Here is a 23,444-nt window from a genome sequence, read left to right as displayed (position 1 = left end):
TGTTGTCTGCACTTAAGATTTTTCCATGATTTTCTGTTTTAGCCAGTCATCACTATCATCTATTGTCAGTCCCATGGTTAGTATTTGGTCACCTTGTTCTCTTGGAGAGAAAGCATAAGGAAGCAATTTAAAAGAGCTCACATTCTTAAGCAGAAAAAAAAAAAAAAGCAGTATATTAAATCTTTTCAAATGGTTTGCTAATAGTGAAGTCATTAAACAGAGAAAAATTAAATACAGTACATTTACAGCTGTGAAATGGACTATGCATAGGGGAAAAAATACTCTATTCTTAGTAGTCCTGCACTGATGAAAGGATATTTTAGTATGACACAGGATTACTAGTAAGATTTTGTGTAACCTGGATTTTAAATATGATATTGCTTATCTGGGAAATGTGGTGACCACCTATTATTTTTGTCCAAAAAAGGAGTTTTATCCTATAAGCCTGTATCTAGGGATATTAGATCTGAAAAAGTTCTCTCATTTACAAAGGACTTCTTGCTTTAGGTTCATGATTCTCTTCCAGTTTCATTCCATAATTTACTTGAGTGATGTTCCAGCTGCAGCAGGTGGATAAAGTTGAGTTGTGTATAAAACCAAGTTGTACAAGTGTAGGATCACACTGTAAAAATAAAAGTCGTGGCTCTTTGCCACCATTCTAAATGTCTCTTCAGTGCCTCCAAATTGTTGTGAAGTGCTGGAGGTCTGCAAGAGAATTTCTAGCTTCATAAACACCATCTGGAGCTTTGCTACAAACGTTTTCTGGAGTTTTCCTTTCTGTGTTGCAATCCCGAGTGGAAAGAGGTGAAAATCAATAGGAAGTGGAGAATGGGCCAGTGAAAAATGTATGTTCCACTTGGGCATTTTTGACATCTTGGATGTTGAGGTGATGTCTTGACTGTCGAGGAGGAATGGTGCATGGGACACCTGTGTAAGTCCTTCTCCTGTTAGTCTGCTAAGGTGTAGAAATATCATGTCTTCTCTCAAGCTGGTATTTATCAGGTGAAACAGGTAGTCTTGTCTGTGAGCAGATGTTACGTTTACCAAGATAAAATGAAAACAGGTGCCAGAAATAATATAGGGAATAATAAAGCTCTTGCACCAGAAAAAGTCACAGAGATGGGTAAAACCTTACCTGTTGCATGCACCAGATGAGCACATGGCTGTGATTTGCTAGGTTTATCTTCTGCTGTACTTTGGGCTACTTTGCAATGTTATTGTCTGTTAATATTGCATCCAAGTATTGAGGTTATACCTCCTTTAAACTGCTTCAAATCAGGTAGATATTATTTATTATTAATGTTGAACTGAGCAGTCCAGGCTATTTCTCCTGAAAGACTTCCAAGTGACCACTTTGAATGTGTGGCACAGGGTGAGACCAGTTATTCTTTGTCACCTTGGAGGTCTCTGTCCTGCAAAATGTTTGCCTTTGTTTTTGCCCTAGAGTATAACAACTTGGGTTGGATTGAGAAGGGGCTTTGGTTTAAATGTGTTGGGGAGGGAGTGAACTTCTGATTGTCCCTGTCCTCAGCCATCCTGGTTTGTACTTTAAGTACCAGAGGAAGGACTCAGGAGCCAGAGGGCTGTCTCCATACCCTCTCTTGCTGCTGCCTCACCTTGGTTTCACCAGGGTGAAGCTCCTCATCACTCAGGTCACATTGATGTGCAGCTCCCGTAAAACATCCCTCTGGCACCCAAGTTTCTCACCAAAGTTGCAGGCTTTCCAGCAGATCCTCTTGACTCATCACATGCTTTGAGCTTGCTCTGAGCAGCAGGATGGCTACAGAACCTGGCATGTTAAAGATTATCTCTGGGATGAGGAAATCTCTGTGCCCTGGTGGGCGTGGGGCTGAGCAGGGGGTTTCAGCCAGGCTTGTCCCTGTCCCTCTCTGGTGGCTGCTGCTGGGGCTGGCTGTGAGCTGGATGGTGGGGAGCGAGAGCCCTCTTGTGGGATTGAGTGTTTGGGAAGGACCACGGAGGGTTTACATGGGATTTGAGGTGCAGGGGATAGTGCCTGGAAGAAATCTTGGTCACAGCCTTCCTGGTGGGGCTGATTCCGAGATTCCTTCATTCATCCTTGCACGGTTTTTTGGTTAATGAGTAGGATAAACTGCACTTCAGGTAGGATGGCAGAAGCCGTAGCTACATCTCCTGAAGATGAGAATGCAAAAGCAGGAGGAATCTGAGCAGAGTGACTGTATGGATCTGCATCATTCCAGGCAGCAGAGCAAAGCTGTCAGTGCCTCACGCAGCGCCTCTCTGAAAGCCTCTTCATTCTAATATCATTTCACAGCTCTTTTTAAAGTAACCAGCGTGTGGTTTTGTTTCATAGCTGTGTGCTTACAGATTGCTCTCTTTCTAGGGAAAAAGGAACAGTGGTTTCAGAGAATGTTACTTTGGAAGCCAGAAGCATTGCAAGTTGACTAAGCTCTGTCCGGCTCTGGGTTACACCTTCCGATTAGCAGCTCAGAATGACATTGGTACTAGGTGAGTTACCCACTCTTTTTTGAGAAAAAGGGGTTGTTGAAAAGTTATCATTATTTATGGCAATGAAAAGAGGAATTTCTGGAGTTTGTTTGTTTGTTTGTTCTCTTTATGGGTTTCAGTTCCAGTGTCTGGCATTTACTCTGCTACTAAAGCTTTTAGGGTAAGTCTCTCCTTCCCAGTGGAACAGCAGTCATCTCCCAGGGAATCACCACATACCTTCAGCCTGATGAGCTTAGCCTAAAAGATAGGCTCCTTTTCAGGTGTTAAATGGTGTTTTGTGATCTATTCCTAATAAAAAAGAATACATCTGTTATGTAAAGTTGCCACTAGGGACCTCTGCGAACCAAGAAAAACAAGCAAGAGGAAGTTGAGCTGCAGATTTTGAAAGGAATCTTGATGTATTTATTTTTCTGGTTTAAAGCAAAGCCCTTCTGTCTGTTTTCAGCAGCACAGTCCATTCCTTCTTCAGCAGGGCTGGCAGGGCTGGCTGATGGGGTGGGAAAGAGGAGGAGAGAGCCAGGACCCATCTAGGACAGGCACACCCCAGAGCCTTGCAAGATGGGTTTCAAGTTCTCCTTTGCTTTGCACATGAACAGATGCATTCAAGTGAGGATGATAAGTCATCAGGAAAAGCTTAGCTGTGAAGAAGCTAAACATCCAATGTTTTATTCTCCAATACTGTGTCCTCCTGTCCTTAAACAGAATCTAATCATTATTACATAAAGGACAGAAAAAGAAACATATATATGGTATATGTGTGTTTTGTTGAGAGAGATTCCTGTGTTCTCTCTTCCAAAACACAAACCTTTTACCAATGTGTAGCTTTTAGAAGTTACTTTATTGATTTTCCTGTGTTTTCCCTCTGAGATGCACTGGGACTGTTCATGTGTGCACAGAGCCCCTTTTGCCAACTTCTTGCAAGATTGCTTCCCTCCCTACCCAAACAATACTTGATCTGCAGAGGGATTGAAAGAGAGAAAAGGGTCTTGAACTGGAGTTTCTGAGTGCAACTGGAAAGGGGGCAGCCAGTTTTGTGCAAAGTTCCCAGTTTTGGAATCTCTTCTCTTGGCCAGATTCCAGATTTTTAAAATATCTTCGGGCATTCTTCAACCTTCCTCCCTTTTTCCTCAGCTAATTGTGGAGGGAGTGGACTTAGAACTATACTTATGATCAGCTGCTTCATATAAATCCAGGAGATAAGCACCAGAAGCACATGTATTTTTTTTATAGACAGACCTCCACATTTGGATGTGATAATGTCATCTAACACTTCATGTTATAAGGTAGTTTTCATTGATTGTAATGCTTGTGGGCTTACAATTTAATATGATTTTTTTCCTTGTTGGATTCTTAATTGTAACCGGATTTTTTTTAAACTAGAGGAATATTTCAAAAAATAACTTTTGAGAAAAAAGACTCAGGAAATGAGTCCTTTTTGAGAAAAGAGAATGAAATGTGACTTTTGTGTGTATTAAGTTAACATGATAACTTTTCAGCAACAAAATAAGAGATATGAAAACTGCAAGAACCTTTCTCTCCAGTTGAGATTTCTGATGTTGTCCTTGACAACTCACCCAAATCTGTCAATTTTAAACTTTGTTCTCAAATTTCTATTGACTATAAGAAATTCTGCCAGGAGTCTGAAGAGAACCCTTCCTACATTTGTTTGACCCAACTGCTGTTAAATTTCAGGGCATAGGGTGCTGGGATTCAGACAAGATAAGAGCAAGCATCTTCTCTGCTGCAGGTGTTCTCTCTGGTTGCAACTTGAGATGGGCAAAAAAAACCCCCTAACTTCATGCACATCTTAAAAAACAGAGAAATTTGGGCAGGGAAAATTAGAAAGTAGGGTCAGCCTGGAGGCTTGGAAGGTGTCTGCTAGGAAGCTGCACCAGACAGTTCCTACGTGATGCTGAGCATGTGTGGCCATGACTGGATAACTTTTTCCTGCTTTCTTTGGAAGAGGATGTCTGAAACAGTGGGACTAGGTTTGCTGGAGCACTCAACTTGCAGAAGTGTAGCTTAAATAGATGTTTTATTCTGTGTTTCTGCAAGGTGGAAATTGCCTTTCAAGGTCATCATCTAAAAGTTGAATACTTGAGGTTTTATTTCCCATGTTTTAGTTCCCCTTCATTAAATGATATTTTCCTCTACTTCACAGTTAATGGTAATTTAATATTTTTAAGCAACCAAATTTTGTTTTTTCTAATATTATTGTGATGAGATCTGCAAAATTGACTGTGAGGTCAATAATCCTGCATTTTTTGCTATTCCTAGTCCTGGCATTTCCTAAGTGTGTGCTCATCTTTTCAGCCTGACTCATTTAACATTGTCGAGATGTTTTGAAAATGTGAAATATTTCTCTAAATACACTGAGGTTTGTTTTTTCTAAGTTTTGTTTTGTTTTTTTGTTTTGTTTTTTTTTTTTTAATATTCCTCTTTCTCCTTCTCTGTCCCTGTGTAGTGGGTACAGCCAGGAGGTGGTATGCTACACTGCAGGCAATATTCCTCAGACCCCTTCTGCACCCAGGCTCGTTCGAGCTGGTGTTACGTGGGTTGCACTGCAGTGGAACAAAGTAGAAGGATGCACCCCAGAGGAAGTGATTTCCTACACGCTGGAAATTCAGGAGGAGGATAATGTAAGGACTCTAAATTATACTGTGTGACTTAGATTGAATTTTCATTTATTGGTTCAAGATCACTGTGAAGATTGTGGGTTGCTACTTGGGAGAGTCTTTCATGTGGATTGCTACTTTGGGAGCTGGGTATTATTTGGCAGGATGAAGCTATGTGGTTGTGTGTTCTCCTCCACAGCAAAACTGGGAATCCTGAGCTCAAAATCTCTATTGTCACCCATAGCAGCTTGTCCTTAACCAGTTCTGTGTGCTGTGTCCTTCTCACTGCTGTGTGCTGCGTTTGCCTTCTGTAATCTGTCACTTCTGTTTCTGTGTTGAGCTGCCACAATGTTTTTTGAGCCTATTTTACAGCAAAATTGTATTATTCAGATGAATTGCAGTGTCCTTGTAGAAGGAAAATGATTGTGGCCCTGCAGCTTGAAATTAGTAATAATAAAAAGCACTTGGCTATGAAGCCCCTTTGCTATGGTGTGTTCTAGCTACAGAGTGTGATAGAGAGAGTACTTTTCCTCAGTTATGGGAATTTCTTTGTTTTGTTTTTTTTTTCTAGGATAGCGTGTTTCATCCCAAGTACACTGGAGAAGAGCAAGCCTGTACTGTGAAGAATCTCAGAAGAAGCACACAGTATAAATTCAGGGTAAAATCTTCTTCATCTTGTCATTGCATGGTATTTTCCATGTCAGGTTGTTTCCAGGCAATGTAGTGACCTTATTACTACTACATGTGAACCTGAATCATCAAAGAGAAATTTATTTTATACTGAGACCTAACAGATTAAACTGTGAGTGATATTTTTACTTTTGTCACAGGAGATGCTCACTGCTCAGCCTCTTTCAAATGAGCATAATTCTTAGCACTGAGCACTCTCAGATATGCTCTTGTAGAACTGTTGCTCAGGGTCTGAGGTGGTTGTAGCTGGCTGCATTGCTCCCCAAAAACCTGATCCATGGTCACAAAAACAATATCACTACTACAAAGTGGAGATAAATCTGTAAGGACCCAGCAAGCACATCTTCCCAGCTCAGGGTCTGCCTTCTTCTGGCATGCAGAAATTGAAGCTTTTCTGTCTCACACGTACACGTGTCTGGTTTTAGAGCTGCTTTTTTACCAAGTGCTGGTATCTCCTGGTCTATAAGTGCTCCTAAACACAGGTACCCCACCCAAGGAAGATGCTCTGAAGTATATTTGCAAACACAGAGTTCAGTCACCAGCCTTGTTGCCACTGAGGCTGTCAAGCACAACATGAGTGCCCCATGCCAGTGTTAAAGAGAACGAGCTGTTCCTGGGATATTTGTACCTGGAAAGAGGTCTATAATTGGAGAAAAGCCAGAGAAGAACCAAGGGATGTGACACAAGAGTTGATAGTGACTTTTTAAGGACTTTGTTAAAGTGGGCACACAGGCTGGAGAACCTCAGTTGCTTTTTTGGCCTTAAAAATTGCAAGCTGTATTCCTCAGATTCCTGTACTAGGAAAGAGGATAGAAATGTCTGCTCCTGAAAATAACAGAGCTTCCCAGGTGGAAAAGTTCCTGCTAGCTTATATTTACTATTAGCAATTGTAATACATATTTTATTACTTGCTTCCTTGGCAGCAGATCCCTGTCCCAGAGACTAGCATGAGCTAATCCAGCTCTCAGCAGCCACAAAACATTGGACCATTTGGGATTTCTTCTATGATTCTGATCTGTTTAGTGTCCTGGCCAGGTCCTGGTGTTCTCTCTTAGCAACCTTCTCCCTGAAGCCAGCAGAAGGTGTCCTTGAGTAGAGACAAAGGATTTGGCTGAGACAGTTTTCTTCCTGTGCATCCTGCTCCTTTCAGTGGCTGTAGATAACAGGTTTCTCATTTGTGTCTCATGCTACTTAAGCTTTTAATTGTGTGACTTCTGATACTCTGAATTATTTTGTATTAAATAGCATTTGGTAGTACCTCCACAGGAAGGGCAGCATAGTTACTGTCATTGTTTTCAACTGTTTTTTGAGTAAATAATGGCGTGTTGCCACAACTTTTCTTTTTTAAAGGGAAAAATCTTCTCCTAAGCATGTCATGAATTATTACTAATGAGGAGGGGAAATATCAGTGTGATTTATAAAGAAACAATGTGATAATCTAGTACCCATCAGTAGAATCCCACAGGCTTTGTTAGGCTGTGACCTTCTTTCCGTTTTAATGCAATTACTAAAGGAAATCTCAAGCAAAACTGTCAGAAAAATGTTACAGTAAACAATGGTAAACTTCTTGTGGTTTTATTTCAGCTGTTTGCATCTAATGTGGAAGGAAGGAGTTCTCCCAGTGAAGTGTTGGTCTGTACCACAAGCCCAGACAGGCCAGGACCTCCAACCAGACCCGTTATTAAGGGGCCAATAACATCTCATGGTTTCAGTGTGAAGTGGGGTAAGTCTGATGAGTTTGTTGCAGTAGTGTTTTTTTGGGTCATAATAAGTTCAAATAACATGATGTAACTCTGTACTTAGAATTCAGGCTGCTTCTCAGAGCAGAGTTGAACATGTTTGAAGAGCTTGAAGAAGTAATTTAATATATGAAAAGGTGTAGAGGTTCATATGTTTTCAGGATCAAAAATATTGCTTGTTTTTACTGACTTCACTTTCACTCAAGTCTATATTGAAGCTTTTCACCTTCAATTTCACAGCCCATTTCAGCATCGTCCAAGCTGCTTCTTTTATCAATGAGGCAAGCCTCCATGCTGCATCTATTTCAATGTTTTTTTCATACATTTTATTAGTAGCATCATTATGCAGGTACCTTATTCTGATTCGTGTTGAAAGCTTTTCTGTCTGCTATAAATTGGTGTTGTTTCTTCAATGATTTTGTGGAGTAGAAGGAACAGAAACAAGTTCTGTGATTTTTTTTTTGTTATTCCTAATCTTGATTTACTAACAACCTGCCTTATTTTTTTTTTTATTTATTTTTTTAGATCCTCCACAGGATAATGGGGGTTCAGAAATCCTAAAGTATCTATTAGAGATTTCTCAAGGAAGTCCGGAAGGTAAACTTGAAACAAGTTTTCTCCATTTCAATCCATCATGGATACTGTAAAGAAGTACTGACCCTTTGGGCTATTATTGTTATTATCATTAATGCACTAATGCTGCAGATGTGCTTGAAACAGAGTTAGATACTTGCAGGGCTCTTGGGACACTTTGGGTTGTATTATGGGGAGTTTGTGTTGTGGGTTTTGCTTTGTTGCTGGGTTTCTTTTTTAAAGTAAGCTCTTTTTCTCTAATACGGGTAGATTTTTAGGTTATAGGGCTGAACCTGCTATTTGCTTTGATATTTTAATATATTTTAGACATATTTCTGTTTGGAAGTAGATATATATTTGTATATGACTATGTATATGCATGTCTTGAAGCAGGAATAGTAACCAGAGTAACATTAACATTGATAACTACGACAAAGAGATAACTTGTGGGAGACCACATTAAGGATTTTCTTTTCTCCTAGACTTCTTTACATTGTACTTCTCTAAACTTGGGTATATTTAATTTTTTAGCAAACCAATGGGAAGTGGCATATAGTGGCTCAGCTACAGAATATACCTGTACTCACTTGAAACCAGGCACTTTGTATAAACTCCGGGCATGCTGTATCAGCACTGGTGGGCACAGTCAGGTGAGTGTTATTTATCAGTAAGGACTGATAACTACTTTGGCCAGGATCAAAGCTGGTGAATGAAGATGCAGTGAGGGTGGTTAGTTGTAATAATGCATTACTTTTCAGCTGGCTGAATTCTTCTTTAAATTTTTGGGTTCCATTTTCCAGCCAGTGATTTCTGTCATTCCCTTCTTTTTGTTTTACAATCATTTCAGCAACCTACACCTCTATTTCTCCTACTTTGATTTTTTTTTTTTTTTTTTTTGGATGATTGAGTACTTTGGCCTTTACTATTTTAAAAATAATGAAAATCAAATAAAGAACACAACATTAGCCATCAATACTGTGCTACAGTTTTGAGTATGCTAACGAGAGAACTATCAATTGCGTTTATAAGTAACATACTTGGTAGCATCTCCTCTCCTTTATTTTTCATACAAATTTCTTTCAAGTGTTGGTTGTAGAAGACAAATTTTTGTGCCACTCTCCAATATTTATACCAGAGAGCTAACTTCAGCTTCTCTTCTCTTCCAGTGTTCTGAAAGTTTACCTGTCCGTACCCTAAGTGTTGCACCAGGTCACTGCCGGCCACCAAGAATTTTGGGGAAGCCAAAGCACAAAGAAATACAGCTACAGTGGGGTAAAATCTTTGGAGCATCTTGCTATTGAATAGTTTCCATCTGTCCTCTTACTGCAAAACTACCATGTTGATCAAGATCTTTTTGTTTCCTTTGCAATATTGACTTAGCAGAAGGGCGTTGCTGCTTCTACTGTAGGATTTGTCTCACAAATTTGAGTTACAACATCCAGGGGGTTTTGGGTGCCATTTAAATCCTGATCCACAGTAGGATACACAATCCACCAGACACCTGTAATTTTGCAAAGAACTTGGACTATGGACATGACACTAAACTGTCAAAAAATGGCACATTTTTCAGAATAACAGGTACTTGCCAGCATGCAACAGAATTTTTTTTTAATAATGATAATCTCACAGCATTCAAGATTCTTTCTGGCATCATTTGTTAACATAAATTCCCATTTCTAACAGACAGATCTATCCCACAACCAGTATAAAGATTCCCCTGTAGATCCAAGACACCATGTTGTATCTTGGAAGACTGAACCCCTTATGGTGAACCATTGCTTTTCAGAACACAAGGCAGGTTGGTTATGTGCTACTGACCTGTGAGATAACATGCAAATATTATCAAATATGTTGTTTTCATGGGGAAAAAAGGTGCCCACAACAAATACAAACACAGAAAATAAAGCCAATTTCCCAAAAAGTGGCTACTCAGGTGAAGAGCAGGGTTTAGAGTGTGCTACAGAGATTTAGAATCTCATAAATGCAAGCAGTGGGACTAATAAAGTTGAAGGATGGAAGTTATTTGTATTTTTATTGGGTGTTAATGAGGCTTTGCCAGAAAACCCATATATAAGTAGTAGTTTTGGACCCACCTCAGCCTGTGTCCAACTCAAGCCAGCAGCCAGGGCTGGGTCAGGCAGCCACCAAGTGCCTCTTCATTCCTTTCTGTCCCAGAAAGGGTGTATTCAGTGCTAGTTCCAGTCTTTGTGCACTTTATACACTTCTTACTTCACTGACTTTTTGTTTGTTTGTTTCTGCACACACCAGAACACCTTTGATTCTGGGAGGGGGAAAATGAGTAGCTTTTTCTTTTCATCCTCAGCAGAGGATGATAACCACTATGTCCTGCTTCAAAATAGCTGGGCATCTCCTGGCATCAAACACAGCTTCCCGGGGTGGAAGGTCCTTGTCTTGGAGAAGCTGTTGCCCTTATGAATGCTTATCTGACCTGGTGAATGGGTAGAGTTCAGTCATTTTATTCATTTGCTTTGAAGCTGTTGATCATGCTGAGATATTGTAGGAAAGGCATCTATCAAAGAGGAAGATCATTGCTTATAGTTTGTAGGTGGGTAAATGTATGTATATCTGTGGTATGTAAAGTGAAAAATAAGCTTCCTGGCATGTATCCTTATGTTATTAATAAATTACACATATTTATTTTATTCTAGATGTCCCTCCATCAGAAAGTGGCTGTCCTGTCTCAGAGTACAGTGTAGAAATGACAGAACCTGAAGAAGTTGTTTCTGAAGTGTATCGTGGTCCTGAGCTGGAGTGCACCGTCAGCAACCTCCTTCCTGGAGCAACCTATCAGTTCAGAGTGAGAGCTCTGAATGATGGGGGGGTATGTGCAGCTTTGGCTTTTCTTTTGCTGGGTGACTCTAGAAAGTGATTGTGTTAGTGCTGGTGATGAGAAAAGTGAAGGGAAGATGGACAAAAGAAAGGTGATTGCCACCATTGCCTCTCTCCTGCCTTTGCATTGCTGGCTGATGCCAGTTTTGAACCAGACTCTTGAAACTGGCTTTTTCTTTTGCTGATATGTGTTTAAATTATACTCCTGCCAAGGCTTTAAAAGTTGTCTGAGCTGACTGTGGAGTTAAACCTTACACACCATGTCTGCAGTATGCCCTGCATGTCGAACCCAAGTTGGGCCTCCTTCAAATTAACTCCTAGCAGACCTTTTATCTTTTAAAAAAGCTGAATATTTACTGCAGTACGTGCTTTACTGTTCCTGTGCTCCTCCTTACATCCACAAGCAGCCAGTTGTGCTGGGCTGTGGTGCAGACATGCCAAAAACTAAGGTAAGGTAGAGGCATTCTGTTGATGAGTGCACATTCTCACTCTTGGGTAAATCAGAGGTGGCTTATGCTTTCACCAGCACCCACAGCCTCACAGGAGGATGGAAGTGCTCTCTGCTTTCAACTTGGCAATAATTCACGTGGTCTCAAGCTGAACTCTGATATTTAGTGCCTTTGAGAAGATTTATCAGTTTCTGTGTGCTTGCTCCAAGCCTCTGAGAAATGCTGGGTTTAGGCTTCTATATTAACCTTCAGGCACCTTGTTCCCTCCAGTATGGGCCATATTCTGAAGCTACAGAAGTCACCACGGCAGCAGGACCACCCAGCCAGTGCAAAGCACCTTCCCTCTCATTCCTGTCTGACACACGTGTCCTTGTAAGCTGGGAGGTAAGTCGGGTGCCCTGGTCATTTTTTTTTTCCATCTTCCTTATCCAAACAAATATGATCACTGCAAAATTTGAAAGCAAGCTTGAAGCTATTCACTAGTTTGGGACTTATTTTTGTGTGTGTGCAAGAAAACTGTATGCAGGGGCTCTTCTATTGTAGAAAATCCTCTTCTTTCCTCTATAAAGAGGTGCAGAAAGTTGATCATGAGTCATCCAGATCAGGATTCAGACACGAGACCTCCTACGCTGGTGTCAGATGATAGAGCACTGGTAGGGTAGGAATTCTCTCTGCAGGCTTTTAGCATGTCAGCCTGTCCTGGGGTGGAATTGTGAAGGCAAATATTTGATTTTGGCTGAAGCCAGAGTCTCCAATATGAAATTAACGCTGCACAGATGCTTACAATGTATTTTGTTTCCCTCAGAAATTGTTTGTCTCTTCCCCAAATATTTACTTTTAATTTGTGTGCGTTCCTCCTCCATTCTCCAGAATCTTAGAGGTTGCTCTTCTAAAATAAGTCTTAGCTGAAGCACTGAGCTGTCATTAAAAAAAACAACTTGGTGTCACTTAAAAAAAAAAATTGTTATGTAATTAGGGCAGAAAGGAAAGAATATTGTCATAGATGAAGTTGTGAGATGGAATGATAGGGCTGGAATTCTGCCATGGAATTTCTTTGGACACCTAGCAGCCCTTCCAGCCCTGCATCTGCTGGGTTTCTTCTCTAAAGGATGCCCTGTTGAGAAAGAATTGATCAGTGGTCATAAGATGCTCAGATAAACTCATTATGCCAACATACCTGGGTACAAACGTGATCTGAGTTTAATTTTACAGTGTAACATTTGGTGCAGTGTAGGGGGTGTTTGTCAATATTCTTTGCAATATTTTGGAATGCTAAGCTAGAAGCTGCACTAAACTTTTAAATGTTACCTTTTAAATAAGTGTATGGGCAGGCATTTGCACTCTCCAACCATGAGGAAATGCAGCAGTGTTTCTGGTAGGCTGTGTATGTGCAGGATTTATTTGTTTATTCTGGTTAAAAATGGAGCTGTGGATGGAGTAATGTGACTTGCAGTGGTTTTTGTTTTCTTAAAGAGTCTATTGGGTTTTGGCCAATAGGAATATGAAGAAAAAGCAGCAGAGATCTGTGGAGTATTCTGTCTGGCTGGAGAGCACACCATGGTGCCTAACATGCATTTTTTACACATTATTTTACAAGGCTGGCTTAGGAGTTCTGAATGCTCCTGCAGAAACAGCTGGAGGCTGTGACGCAGGGCTAGAGCAGCCCATGTCAGGGTGGTCATTGTGGTGGCAGCAATGCTCTATATCCTTGTACTGGAAATTACCCCTTGCATACCCTAACCATAAAGTCCTATCCCAGACCACACTTCTGTAATTTAAAGCAGTGATTCCCCAGTCAGTTCAGTCCACATGCTGCAGCTCGAGCTATTTCAGGTAATAAACCACAATATTTTGTTCTGGGAACTGAGCACTAGCTCATCTCCATCAAATTCAGACATTTATTCAGTGTTCCCCTTGCCTTCAGGATGATAAAGGGGCTGTGGAGAACATGGATCCTGCAGAAGTCTTTTTGTGGACATTAATGTACCCAGGTCCACACTTCCATGTCTCATGCTGGGACCATTAGCTTGATGGGTGACTTGCACTGGAAACCTCAGATGAACTCTGGGCTTGCTGAGGTTATTCTTTTCTCAGTAAGAAGAGTAACTACTTCAGGTTTGAAGTCTTAGCTCATCCAGAGCTGTATTTTGATCATTCAACTAGACTACACTAGATTGATGCTTTTTTGTGTTCTCCACGGTTGTGCTTGTGCCAAGCCAGTGGAGAGACAATTTAGTCCTGCACATTCTAATGAAAAGCAAAGTAGCTGCATACAGTTTCTCATTTCTCTGAATTTCTATCAGGTAATTTCTGTGCAGAACTGGCCTGTTTCAGTAACCTATTAGGGAACACTAATTCAGTGTGTTTCCATTTGCAGCAGTAATGGTGTATTAATTTAAAAAGAAGGGTTTGTGGTTTGGTTTTTGTTTGGTTTTTTTTTTTCCACGTAATTCGCTCCTTGCCCGGTGAAACACAGAGCTCTGAAGTGCTCGCTTCTGAATTGAACCACATAAATATTTGTGTTGCAGAGTCCTGAATGTTCTGGTGCTGACATCTCTGAATACAGATTGGAGTGGGGAGAAGATGAGGAATCTCTACGAGTTGCTTATAGTGGCCCAGACACCTCTTTTGAAATCAGTGACCTGGCGGCAGCAGCGCGTTACTGCTGTAGGCTGCAGGTATGGAAGTCAGGGAATTTGCATGGATTGCCACCTGAGATGGAAACAGAATTTCCTTCTGTTTCTATCATTAGCAGCCATGAGGTTAATGTGCTCGTAGTTCAGAAGGCATGGATGTTATTTGGCATGTATAATCATTTGCATTGTATTAAATAATGCAGACTGTTGTGTGTAACTGCATGGTGTAGATTCCACACAGATCCAAGGGGTAAACAAGGGAGTTGGTGTAACTTCTGGCACTTGGAAATTGCTCTGTCATGTGGTTTATTTTCAGTGAATAACATTTTTAACATAGCCCCCTTGCCCTCTGGTATTAAAATAATAATGTTTTAGACAATTACTCTTTTTAAATAATTTTTTCTTGCTAATGAGATGTAAACAACATTTACCTCCCAAGTAGATGTTGAAGATTTCCCTAGCTTAAGTAATGAACTCCAACATCTGTTTCACTTATCAAGTAAAGCAAACCAGCTGAGTGAATTCCTATGTATATAGGAAATGGTAGCAGCCAGAAAGTGAGTCTACATCCTTACTGTTTTGTCTCTTAGATTTGTAAGACTGGATCTCACATAGAGTCTCTATATGATTTCTTTTTCTTTGATCTCTTTCCAATTATTTTCAGTAAAAAGAGTTAAAATACATTTTTAGAGAAATATATATGAAAATAAAAATGCAGCACTTTTTCTCCTTTATATCTACTGAAAAATAACTGGAAAGTGAAGTAAGTGGGATTGATGTAATTTTTTTTTGCCCAAGATACACTTCCACAAGATTTATTTGTATACTAAGACAGAACACCACCAATAATTCAACCAAAAGTTCACATACCCACCCAGCTGGCAACGTGTGGACCACCCAGGATTCTTCCTTTTGATCAAGGACAGAATGCTTCTGTCGAGCATTTCCTTCTTAATTTTATTTTAAACAAGACTTTGACTTTTTTTTTTTATTTTTAATAAGTAGCTTTGGAGCCTCTGGCCAGCAGCCAAGGCTTTAGGGCCCCACACCTCTGAGTACATGGCACTGTGTTTCCTAACTTGCTCATAGCTGGCTAAATACTTCCACTGGCCCTGTTGGGAAAGGTGCTGAAAGAATTTAAAGAACCTGTGTGAATGGTTTGAAAATGTGAGCCAGAAAGTGCCTCTTGTTTGGACAGGAGGGAAAGCATTCAGCATCCCCCAGGCAGGGAGGGGACCGTGAGACCGCTACTGCAGTGAGCTCCAGGAGATTTTAGTGGTAAAAATGGAAAAAGCCAGCTCTGTGGCATCCTTGATTTTGAGTGAGCAGTCATTTTGAATGACCTGCCACAAAAATGTTATGCAGATCTACCCAGTTTTTAATGCAGCCAATATAATTGAGTCCATAGGCTGAAGTGAAGTGAAATGCCCAGCAGCGGTGAGGCAGAGGCCATCAGTGACCTGGGTGTTACTCTCTAGAGGGCTTCATCCTCTAGGTCTGATCTGTGTGTTATATAGAAAATAATTTGTTATAAGATACACTGGAGCATTGAAACATCTACAAAAAAAAGCCAAACCCAAGATATGTATATCAGGCAAAGGAGGAAAGTTAGTTTCAGAAATTACAGTCTTCTTTTTTAAATAAAAAGGAGATAATAGTAGCAGTTTTTTCTTATCTTTTGGCACCTTAACAGAAAGTTCTTTTACTTTTTATACATACAGATTGCCCAAACCACATTACTTTGCCTTCTCATAAATATTGCTATCTTGATCTACAGTAACTCAATCAAAAGACAGAATTGAGAAATCACATCTATGTAGCTGCAGAGCAGACAATTTGTCTTTGCTGTTGCTCAACTGTTTTCCTGTAATGAATATTCCTGAAAACAATTGTGCTTCTGGAAAGGCAAATAATGTGTCATTATGGGGGGGGGGTAGTATCTAGGAAGCAAAGGAGAATGAAATTCCTGACAGTTATGATGATGAGATTGTCCAATAAAAAAATAAAATAAAAAAAAAAAAGCTAAAAGCACCACTAAGAATAAATTGCTTGGAGCAAGATACAGATTGCCAAACACTGGTTTAGAGGCAAGACAAATAATATCATTTGCAGACCATGGCACAAGGCTCACTTTTAACAGCTATGGGAGTGTTTCACTAAATAGAAGATGTCCCTGGAGCAGAATTTGTTTTGAAGGGCTTTTTAAAAGCTGACAAACCTAACTTTGTTATCTCTTTCTTCAGTTCAACAAAACGCCTCCTGGAAGAACAGAACATGGCTTTGTGTTTGCATTATGCAGAGCAGAAATAAGTTATTCACTACATTATTATTGTTAAAAAATCAAACAATTGTTTGACATGTCCTTCCCTCGCTGTTGTAGTCCTTACAGGCAGCATTGTAAAGCCAAGATTTCCAATGAATTGTAGTCTGGTGGGAGACTGAGCTCACTTTTCCAAAGGCCATGGAGATGAGGGTCACTTTTGGGCAATATCACAGAATCATGGAATCCCAGATTGGTTTGGGTTGGAAGGCACCTTAAAGATCATTCAGTTCCAACCCCCCTGGGGGTCACTTTCCACTGGTCCAGGTTGCTCAAACCTTTTCCAACCTGGACTTAGAAAAAAGATGTTTTTGAAGGTCTGGATGATCTGCACCTTCAGTAGCTCATCTTGTCCTAAGCTCTCCATGTATCTTGTGACCTAGTGGCATGCTGGGATGTAAAAGGAGGAACCCAGCTTGCAGATCAAAGGAAAGGTGATATTGCCCCATTCATGCTGTTTATGAGAACTTAGAACTCTGTGTCCAGTTCTGCTGCAGGCAGAGGTTGAAGTAGAGGTGTTCTGAGGAGATACAAATAAAGAAGTTGTCACTGTGCAGACAATTAAGGATTGTAACAGTGATCCAGAGGAGGCTGTGAAATCTCCATCCTTGGAATTTTTCAAGACCTAACTGGACAAAATCCTGAGCAACCTGGTTTGTATTCAGCTTTGACCCTGATTGGAGTAGCAGATTGGTTCCAACCACGTTTCTCTGATTATGTGCATGGGAGCTTACAGTAATCCTCAGCCAAATGTTAGCCATTTCCTAGGCCATTCTAATGCACCATACACAGCATTTGCCACTGCCTGAGCATCAGCTGATAAAAAAAAGGTAAAAAAAAAGAGGTCTGCACCCTTGTGTAATATTGGGCAAGACAGCAAAGCTCTGTAATTAGTGAAAAGAAGTCGGCAAGATTTTGAAATTTGGTTTCCATTGGGATCCTGGATCTCTGAGTCAAGACAAGAAGCTTGATAATTGGTTGCTCTCATCTCTTGGAAAATGTTGATCTATGTGCTTTGGTGATGGTTAACTAGTAATTTGTGACCTCTGGGGAAATCTGCATCATAGGCTTCACGTCATGCTGAGGTGCTTATTCTTGTGTCAGACTTTTTTGCATGAAATGAGCCATCTGTTCTCTGAGTCAAGAACAGCAATCCTAACACCCCTTCTGTCTAGGGGTACTCTGCTTGCAGAAAGCATCTGATGCTGCACTCTGCAGTAGACTGAGGATGTTAAACAGGGCAGCCCATCACTGCCAGCATGACTGTGACATTTTCCCTTACTAAACAAAGCTTGCTGCTGATAAAAAGGTTACTGTTATGTTTGATTAAATATCTATTAGGGAAATAGTCTCCAATATGTCTGAGATGCTCTTGAGAGTGAAAGGAAGAGATTAATTGCTGTAGGATAGGTAGAGGCTGTGAGTCACGGAGAAGATGCCAGCAGTTCATATCCTCTGGGTAATCCATGCAACTCATCCAGGCTGCACAGCCCATTACTATGAACACAACAGACATGTGAAAGAGAACATTTGTGATGTAACAATATATTTTTTTAACACCCAGGCAATTAACCAGGCAGGAGCTGGACCCTACAGTGAGCTGGCAACCTGCAGGATCCCCGCGTCGGTGCCTGATGCGGTCTCTGCCCTCTCGGTGCTGGAGGATGAGCCCGTGGATGCCTGGCAGCTCTCCCCCTCTGTGTGCCTTGTACTCAACTGGGAAGAGCCATGCAGTAATGGAGCTGAGATTACATCCTACAACATTGATCTGGGAGACATCAGCATTCCAGTAGGAAACGTTACCAGATACGTTATCAATGATTTGCTCCCAGAAACCTCATACAGGTGAGTGATGTTTTTGTTTAATATGGTGCAGAGCACTCAGTGTGAGCTCACACAGCTTAATTTTACCTGGGAAATGTTTATTATGGCATGAAGAGTGAGTTAAAAAAAAAACCAAAACTCACAGCAACTCAACCAACCAATTTAGGAGATGCAGTAATTTTTTTACGAAATTAATTGTAGGAGCTCATGCCCAAATATGACTTTTCTCCCCACATTTTTCCTCTTTCTCCTCTCTTTACCTTATCCCTCACCTCCTGAGATATTCTGCTAAGTTACCCTGGCAGGAAAATAAATTTTAAAAATGGGAAAGCTAAAATCAGAATGTGATATGTTTTTTTCAGATGCTTAGCAGTACTGTTCCAGGGGTTTATAATACAAACTATATTGATACCTTTGAGGGGATAGCAATTTACACACAATAAACTTTTATATTTATAGCTACCTACAGCATTTTTTTCATTTCTAGCATATGGAGATTAATTAAAATATAAACTGAATTTAAAAGCAATTTCTTTATATTGCTTCAGAGTCTAAATTTCTAAGTGACATTACCAAAATTCTATTATTTTAACACTCAGGCTTACATGTTTTTTCCCTAATTGCTAATTAAAAAAATAAATAAGTGGTTCCATGCAGGCAATGAGCAGCAATACAGCAGATGTGTCGAAAGAAATTCTATTTTAAGTACTGTTCTAATAACAACTGAAATCTGATTGCACAGTTGTAAAATTGGACATGGCACAGACCTTCTGTAAGATTTCTCTTTCTTTCTTTGTATTCAAAGTCAGATTTCAGGTCTTCCAGAGTTGAAACGAAAAGTTAATTTCTCAGATTTCATTGTGTACATAAAGAGAACTTCTTGTGTGGCAAATCTATGAATATTTGTGCTAGAAGCTGTTTAAAGTGAGGAACATAGATTGCTTACAGTGCCCACTGGATGGTTCCTGATCTTTGCCTTAGAATATTTAGATTTTTAAACCATGTGATTGAAAAAGGTTTAGATTGATTGAAAAATGTGTATCTATCCTTCTGGCAATCTGAAAAAAAGGAGGTAAAATAGAACATTGGTGATTCAGAACCCCTCCATTTCAGACCAGTCATACAAATCCAGGAAATGGGGCTCCATTCCTGCTGTCTCCAGTTCTTCAGTGGTTTGTAACAGCAGTGTAACACCAGTGCCTGGGATCCTGGTGAAGGCAGCAGTGAAGTATTAGCTTTTTCTTGCCTTCTGCTGTGGTTCAGATCCTAGTCTCATGGTCAAAAGAAGCCTACTCTTCTTCCTTCCTTGGGTTGTCCTTCCTTTTGTGCCAGTAAAGTGCTATCACACCATTCCAGACTGGGAAAACTGGTCTTGTTAAACACTGAACTATTTTTTTTAGCTTGTAAATGGGTAGAGAAAAAGGAAACTGAGCTAGTTTAAGGTATTTGTCAAAATACTGCACAGCAGGAAAGCTGCACAAGAGCTTTAGCTGATGGGTTCAGGTTGCTGTTGTCATTCCTCTGACCTTCCTCCATCTCTGTGTTCTTCAATATTTCTCACTCTGCCTTGGGTCAACACAGCTGTGTATGTGGTCTTACTCTCAACCAGACCATGAACTCATTGAAGATGAATCAAAAACCTAATAGAACTAGCAAGAAGCTGAAGAGTTTTTCTCCTGACTGTCTACCCATCTGTGGAACTGTATCATCCTTGGGCAGTCTTGTGCTCCCTCATTATGTTCCAGCAAGAGTCCAAACAGCTAAAGCAGAATGAGAGCTTTGAACAACACAGTCCAGAATGGACTATCTCAGTTCTTCACTGAAGTCTTCTTTCTTCAGTCTCTTTTTTTTTTTAGCTGATTCTTGGTTTTCTACAGCTCCCCTTAGGGAAATGTTCTTGCTTTTAAAGCCTGGATATGGAGGCACAGAGTGAAAGGACACAAACCAGTGGTATCAGAAGTAATAATATATGAAAGTTCTTTAAAACAAGAGAAAGAAACTCCCAATTCTTGTGTCTCATGCTTGTCAGGAAAGACAGGTGATTGCAGCTGATGTTCAAAAGCACCTCATCTGTAGATTGAAGTATTTTTATTAGCAGAAAAATAGATATGTCAAAGTGGTTTTGCTGTCAGCCATTAACTCTTCCATTGATACTTCTTCAAGCCTATCTTGACACCTGTCTTTCCTCAGGGAACATCTGCATCCTGATAAATATATCCATAAGAAACACATTAATCAAGCTCTGTCTTCAAAGGTGATGGGGTTTTGCCCACTCTGATTCCATCAGAAGAGTGCTGCAGAATGCTCACATGTTCTAAATTTCTCCAGCAGTGTTTTTTCTTCTTGTGTCAACTTTGTTTGACTCAACCACCTCTTCTTCCTCTCCTGTGTTTATTCCCTGCTGTGTTTAAAAACAGTGAACAGGTTTTCTTCCAGTCCTTTTTTTTCTTAGGCTAAACCAGCCAATCACTACTGGGTTTCAGACTCTGAGCTCAGCTTATATGTTGTAGTTACACTGGAATTTCCCTGTCAGTGCTTTTATTTGTGGAAACCTGAAAGCAAATCTTGGTTACTATGAATCCACCAAGTCCAAAACTGGAAAGGAACATTTTTTTGCTTAGTGGTGTGATTCCAACAGCATGTCCATGTGTGTCCCCTCCACTGGATTGATGAAGCTGATGCCAGTGTAGGGCTGATTTTGGGAGGACTTCTCCAATGTCAGACACAGCCCAGCACCCCTCTTGCAAAAAGCAGATGCAAAAGCACTGTTGCTGGCAAGAAGCTGCACAAAATATGCCTTGAGAGTTCTGCAGTCTGTTCACTTTATTGACATAGCCATGAAGCTCGGGGAGCTCAGATTATAAGGTAATAAGACTTGGACTGCTTTTCTGTGTAAATGGATGTCAGTTAATAAATAAGTGTTCAACAGGAGCAGAAATACCAATTTTCTGTTACACTCTGTTCCTAAGTTTCAGTCAATGCTTCCCATAGTTAATTGGGTTGTGCTGTTGAGATACTTCAGTGCAAACCAACTGTGTTTAAAAATGCTTGTTTTCTTCTGAAGTTACATAATTTACAGAAATACATAGTGGTCTTATTAGATTTCAGTAACAACATTTCATTTTAATTTGGTTGAGCAGTAAAAATTCTAGCAATATTAATATTCTAGGTTGTATGGAGGAAAAGATCTTCCAGGATGAAGAAGGCAAGATGCATGTGGATGCTCAAGTCAGCAGTGCTCAAATGGGTTATAAAACAGATTTTCTACTTCAGATTGTATAACAATGTCTTGTTCCAGGCCCAGAGGAGTGTAGTGTGAGTAGGGACTTGTTCCCTTTTAAAACCTTGGGAATTTTATCTCCCAAAGGTCTTCACAGGCATGGGTATTGTGGCTGGTGGCATTGCACATGTGGGAACAAGCAAATCAAATTCTTCTCATGTCAGACTCCTAAGATGAATTCAAAAGTGATTTGTCTGTTTGTTGGGATGCTGCACTAAGGGGTTTGTGACCAATCTGAAAATAGCATCCTCTTTAGTGTGTTTATTTTCCTGGGTCAAGAATCTTACAAGACAGAATGGTCTGTTAAAGATCCTCTAATGGTTTCTAAATTAGCCTGGTTGGATTTATTTTTTTCTAAATGCTTACAAGATGCGGTGGGAAAATGTGATAATTAATACAAATATTATTGCTTCAGCAGAATTAGACACTCTTCCTAAATATGTCTTTATATTTTCAATAAAGTTATGTTTAAATTGTGATTGTTAAATTTAAAAAACACCTTTCCAAGGTGGCTGAAATCACTGTTGTGTAGTGTCAGGATGCATTTCCTGAAACCAAAAGGAAGATAAAAAGGAAAATTCAACTCCAGACTACACAGTGCTTTACTCTTCTTAGTGGCTAGGTCAAGAAGCAAAGGTTTAACCAAGGGTTTAAAGGTGTAAGCATTTTTACACTCTACAGTTCCTCTAGCTGCCTAATCAGGAGTTAAGGCTGTATCATTTTGCAATATGTATATTAATCCTTTAATGCCTTTTCTTCTTGAAATTGGAAAAAATATGGTTTGGGATTTTTATTTTTGTTCTCTGGAGAGATTTTTCCTCTCCCTTTAACTCTCCCCAAATTTTTTTCTAAAGATGGAGTTAAAAACTTGTAGTTCAAGGCAAAGTAATTTTTCACATGTTGTTTGTATGAACTTAGATCACTTCATGTACTTCAGTCAAAATAATTTATGCCAACCAAAGACAGTTCTATTTATCTTTTCCTTTCTCTAAAGCAGGCTGTTGTAGGGGTGCCCCAGGTTCTGGTCTCCTCTCTTCTTCCCCCTGCCACCTTCCCCAGGTACTTCTTGGTAGCTGATAGTTTGGAGAAGCAGCAACACTTCTTGTAGAGAGACTTTTCCCATGAGAAACTGCAAGACTGTTATGCACAGGATTTTCTAAGTAAATGGCATCTGTCCAGCTATCTAAAGTAGACTATCTAAAAAAAAAAACCTAATTAGTTTGCCCATCCTCTTTTCTCTTCTTTTCACTTTAATTTAACAAACTTTTGAAACCTTTCAGGCTCATTTGGACCAATATTTCTATTTACACAGCCCTTATAACTCTTTCAAAATGCATGTTTCATCTTTTTGTTACAGTATTTCTGATATTACCACAGTTAAAAGGCTGCTACACTTCACTCATTCCTATAAGTAGATTCTGATTGTGCAAATTATTAAACTAAAGTGCAGACAGATAAGAGGAGGTGACAAAGCAGAAGCCAGAAGTTGTTATCTTAAGAAAGAAACGTAAATTAGAAGGCAGGCTTGGGATTAATGGTATTTCCATCTTAAAACTCCTATGACTAGTTCAGTGGTCTGCTTCTAAATGTCCTTAATGCAGTTCAGGTGGCTCAAGAGGTTTTGTGCATCTTGTGAGAGTGAGTTGAGTTCAGCTTTGATCAAATAGATAGTTCATTTCAGGTTAGTATTTCCACAGTATGGGAGAGATGTGTAAAAGTTTTTAAGTTTTAACCTTCTCGATCAGCTCTCCCCAGTAGAGTTCAGGGTATTTGGGGACATTATTTTGATGGTGAACTTGGCATTGCAGGTTGGACTTGATGATTTTAAAGTTATTTTCCAACCAAAAGAATTCTATAATTCTAATGTACTGAAATAGCATGCCTTGTAAACCAGTGCACATGCTGCAACAATACCATTTTTGGGTCTTCAGAGCTCTTTGCCAACATGCAGATGGGCTTCATGGCAGTACCAGCAATGCTT

At 40.0% G+C, this 23,444-nt stretch overlaps 1 protein-coding gene across 2 annotated transcripts in view; it reads left to right on the top strand.

Annotated features, from left to right (window-relative positions):
- The window catches only part of FNDC3B (fibronectin type III domain containing 3B), a 184,812-nt gene that overhangs the window by 135,777 nt on the left and 25,591 nt on the right, over positions 1-23,444 (top strand). For both annotated transcript variants that reach the window (XM_030455890.1, XM_030455891.1), the window contains exons 12-22: positions 2,363-2,487; positions 4,952-5,126; positions 5,674-5,760; positions 7,377-7,515; positions 8,057-8,128; positions 8,636-8,754; positions 9,271-9,376; positions 10,774-10,946; positions 11,674-11,787; positions 13,932-14,081; positions 17,924-18,204. In XM_030455890.1, the coding sequence (XP_030311750.1) occupies positions 2,363-2,487; positions 4,952-5,126; positions 5,674-5,760; positions 7,377-7,515; positions 8,057-8,128; positions 8,636-8,754; positions 9,271-9,376; positions 10,774-10,946; positions 11,674-11,787; positions 13,932-14,081; positions 17,924-18,204 (1,541 nt within the window). The remainder of the gene's footprint in view (positions 1-2,362; positions 2,488-4,951; positions 5,127-5,673; positions 5,761-7,376; positions 7,516-8,056; positions 8,129-8,635; positions 8,755-9,270; positions 9,377-10,773; positions 10,947-11,673; positions 11,788-13,931; positions 14,082-17,923; positions 18,205-23,444) is intronic.

Source organism: Calypte anna, chromosome 9 (genome assembly GCF_003957555.1).
Source record: "Calypte anna isolate BGI_N300 chromosome 9, bCalAnn1_v1.p, whole genome shotgun sequence".
NCBI classification, from domain to species: domain Eukaryota; kingdom Metazoa; phylum Chordata; class Aves; order Apodiformes; family Trochilidae; genus Calypte; species Calypte anna.
This window is presented reverse-complemented; position numbering and strand designations above follow the sequence as displayed.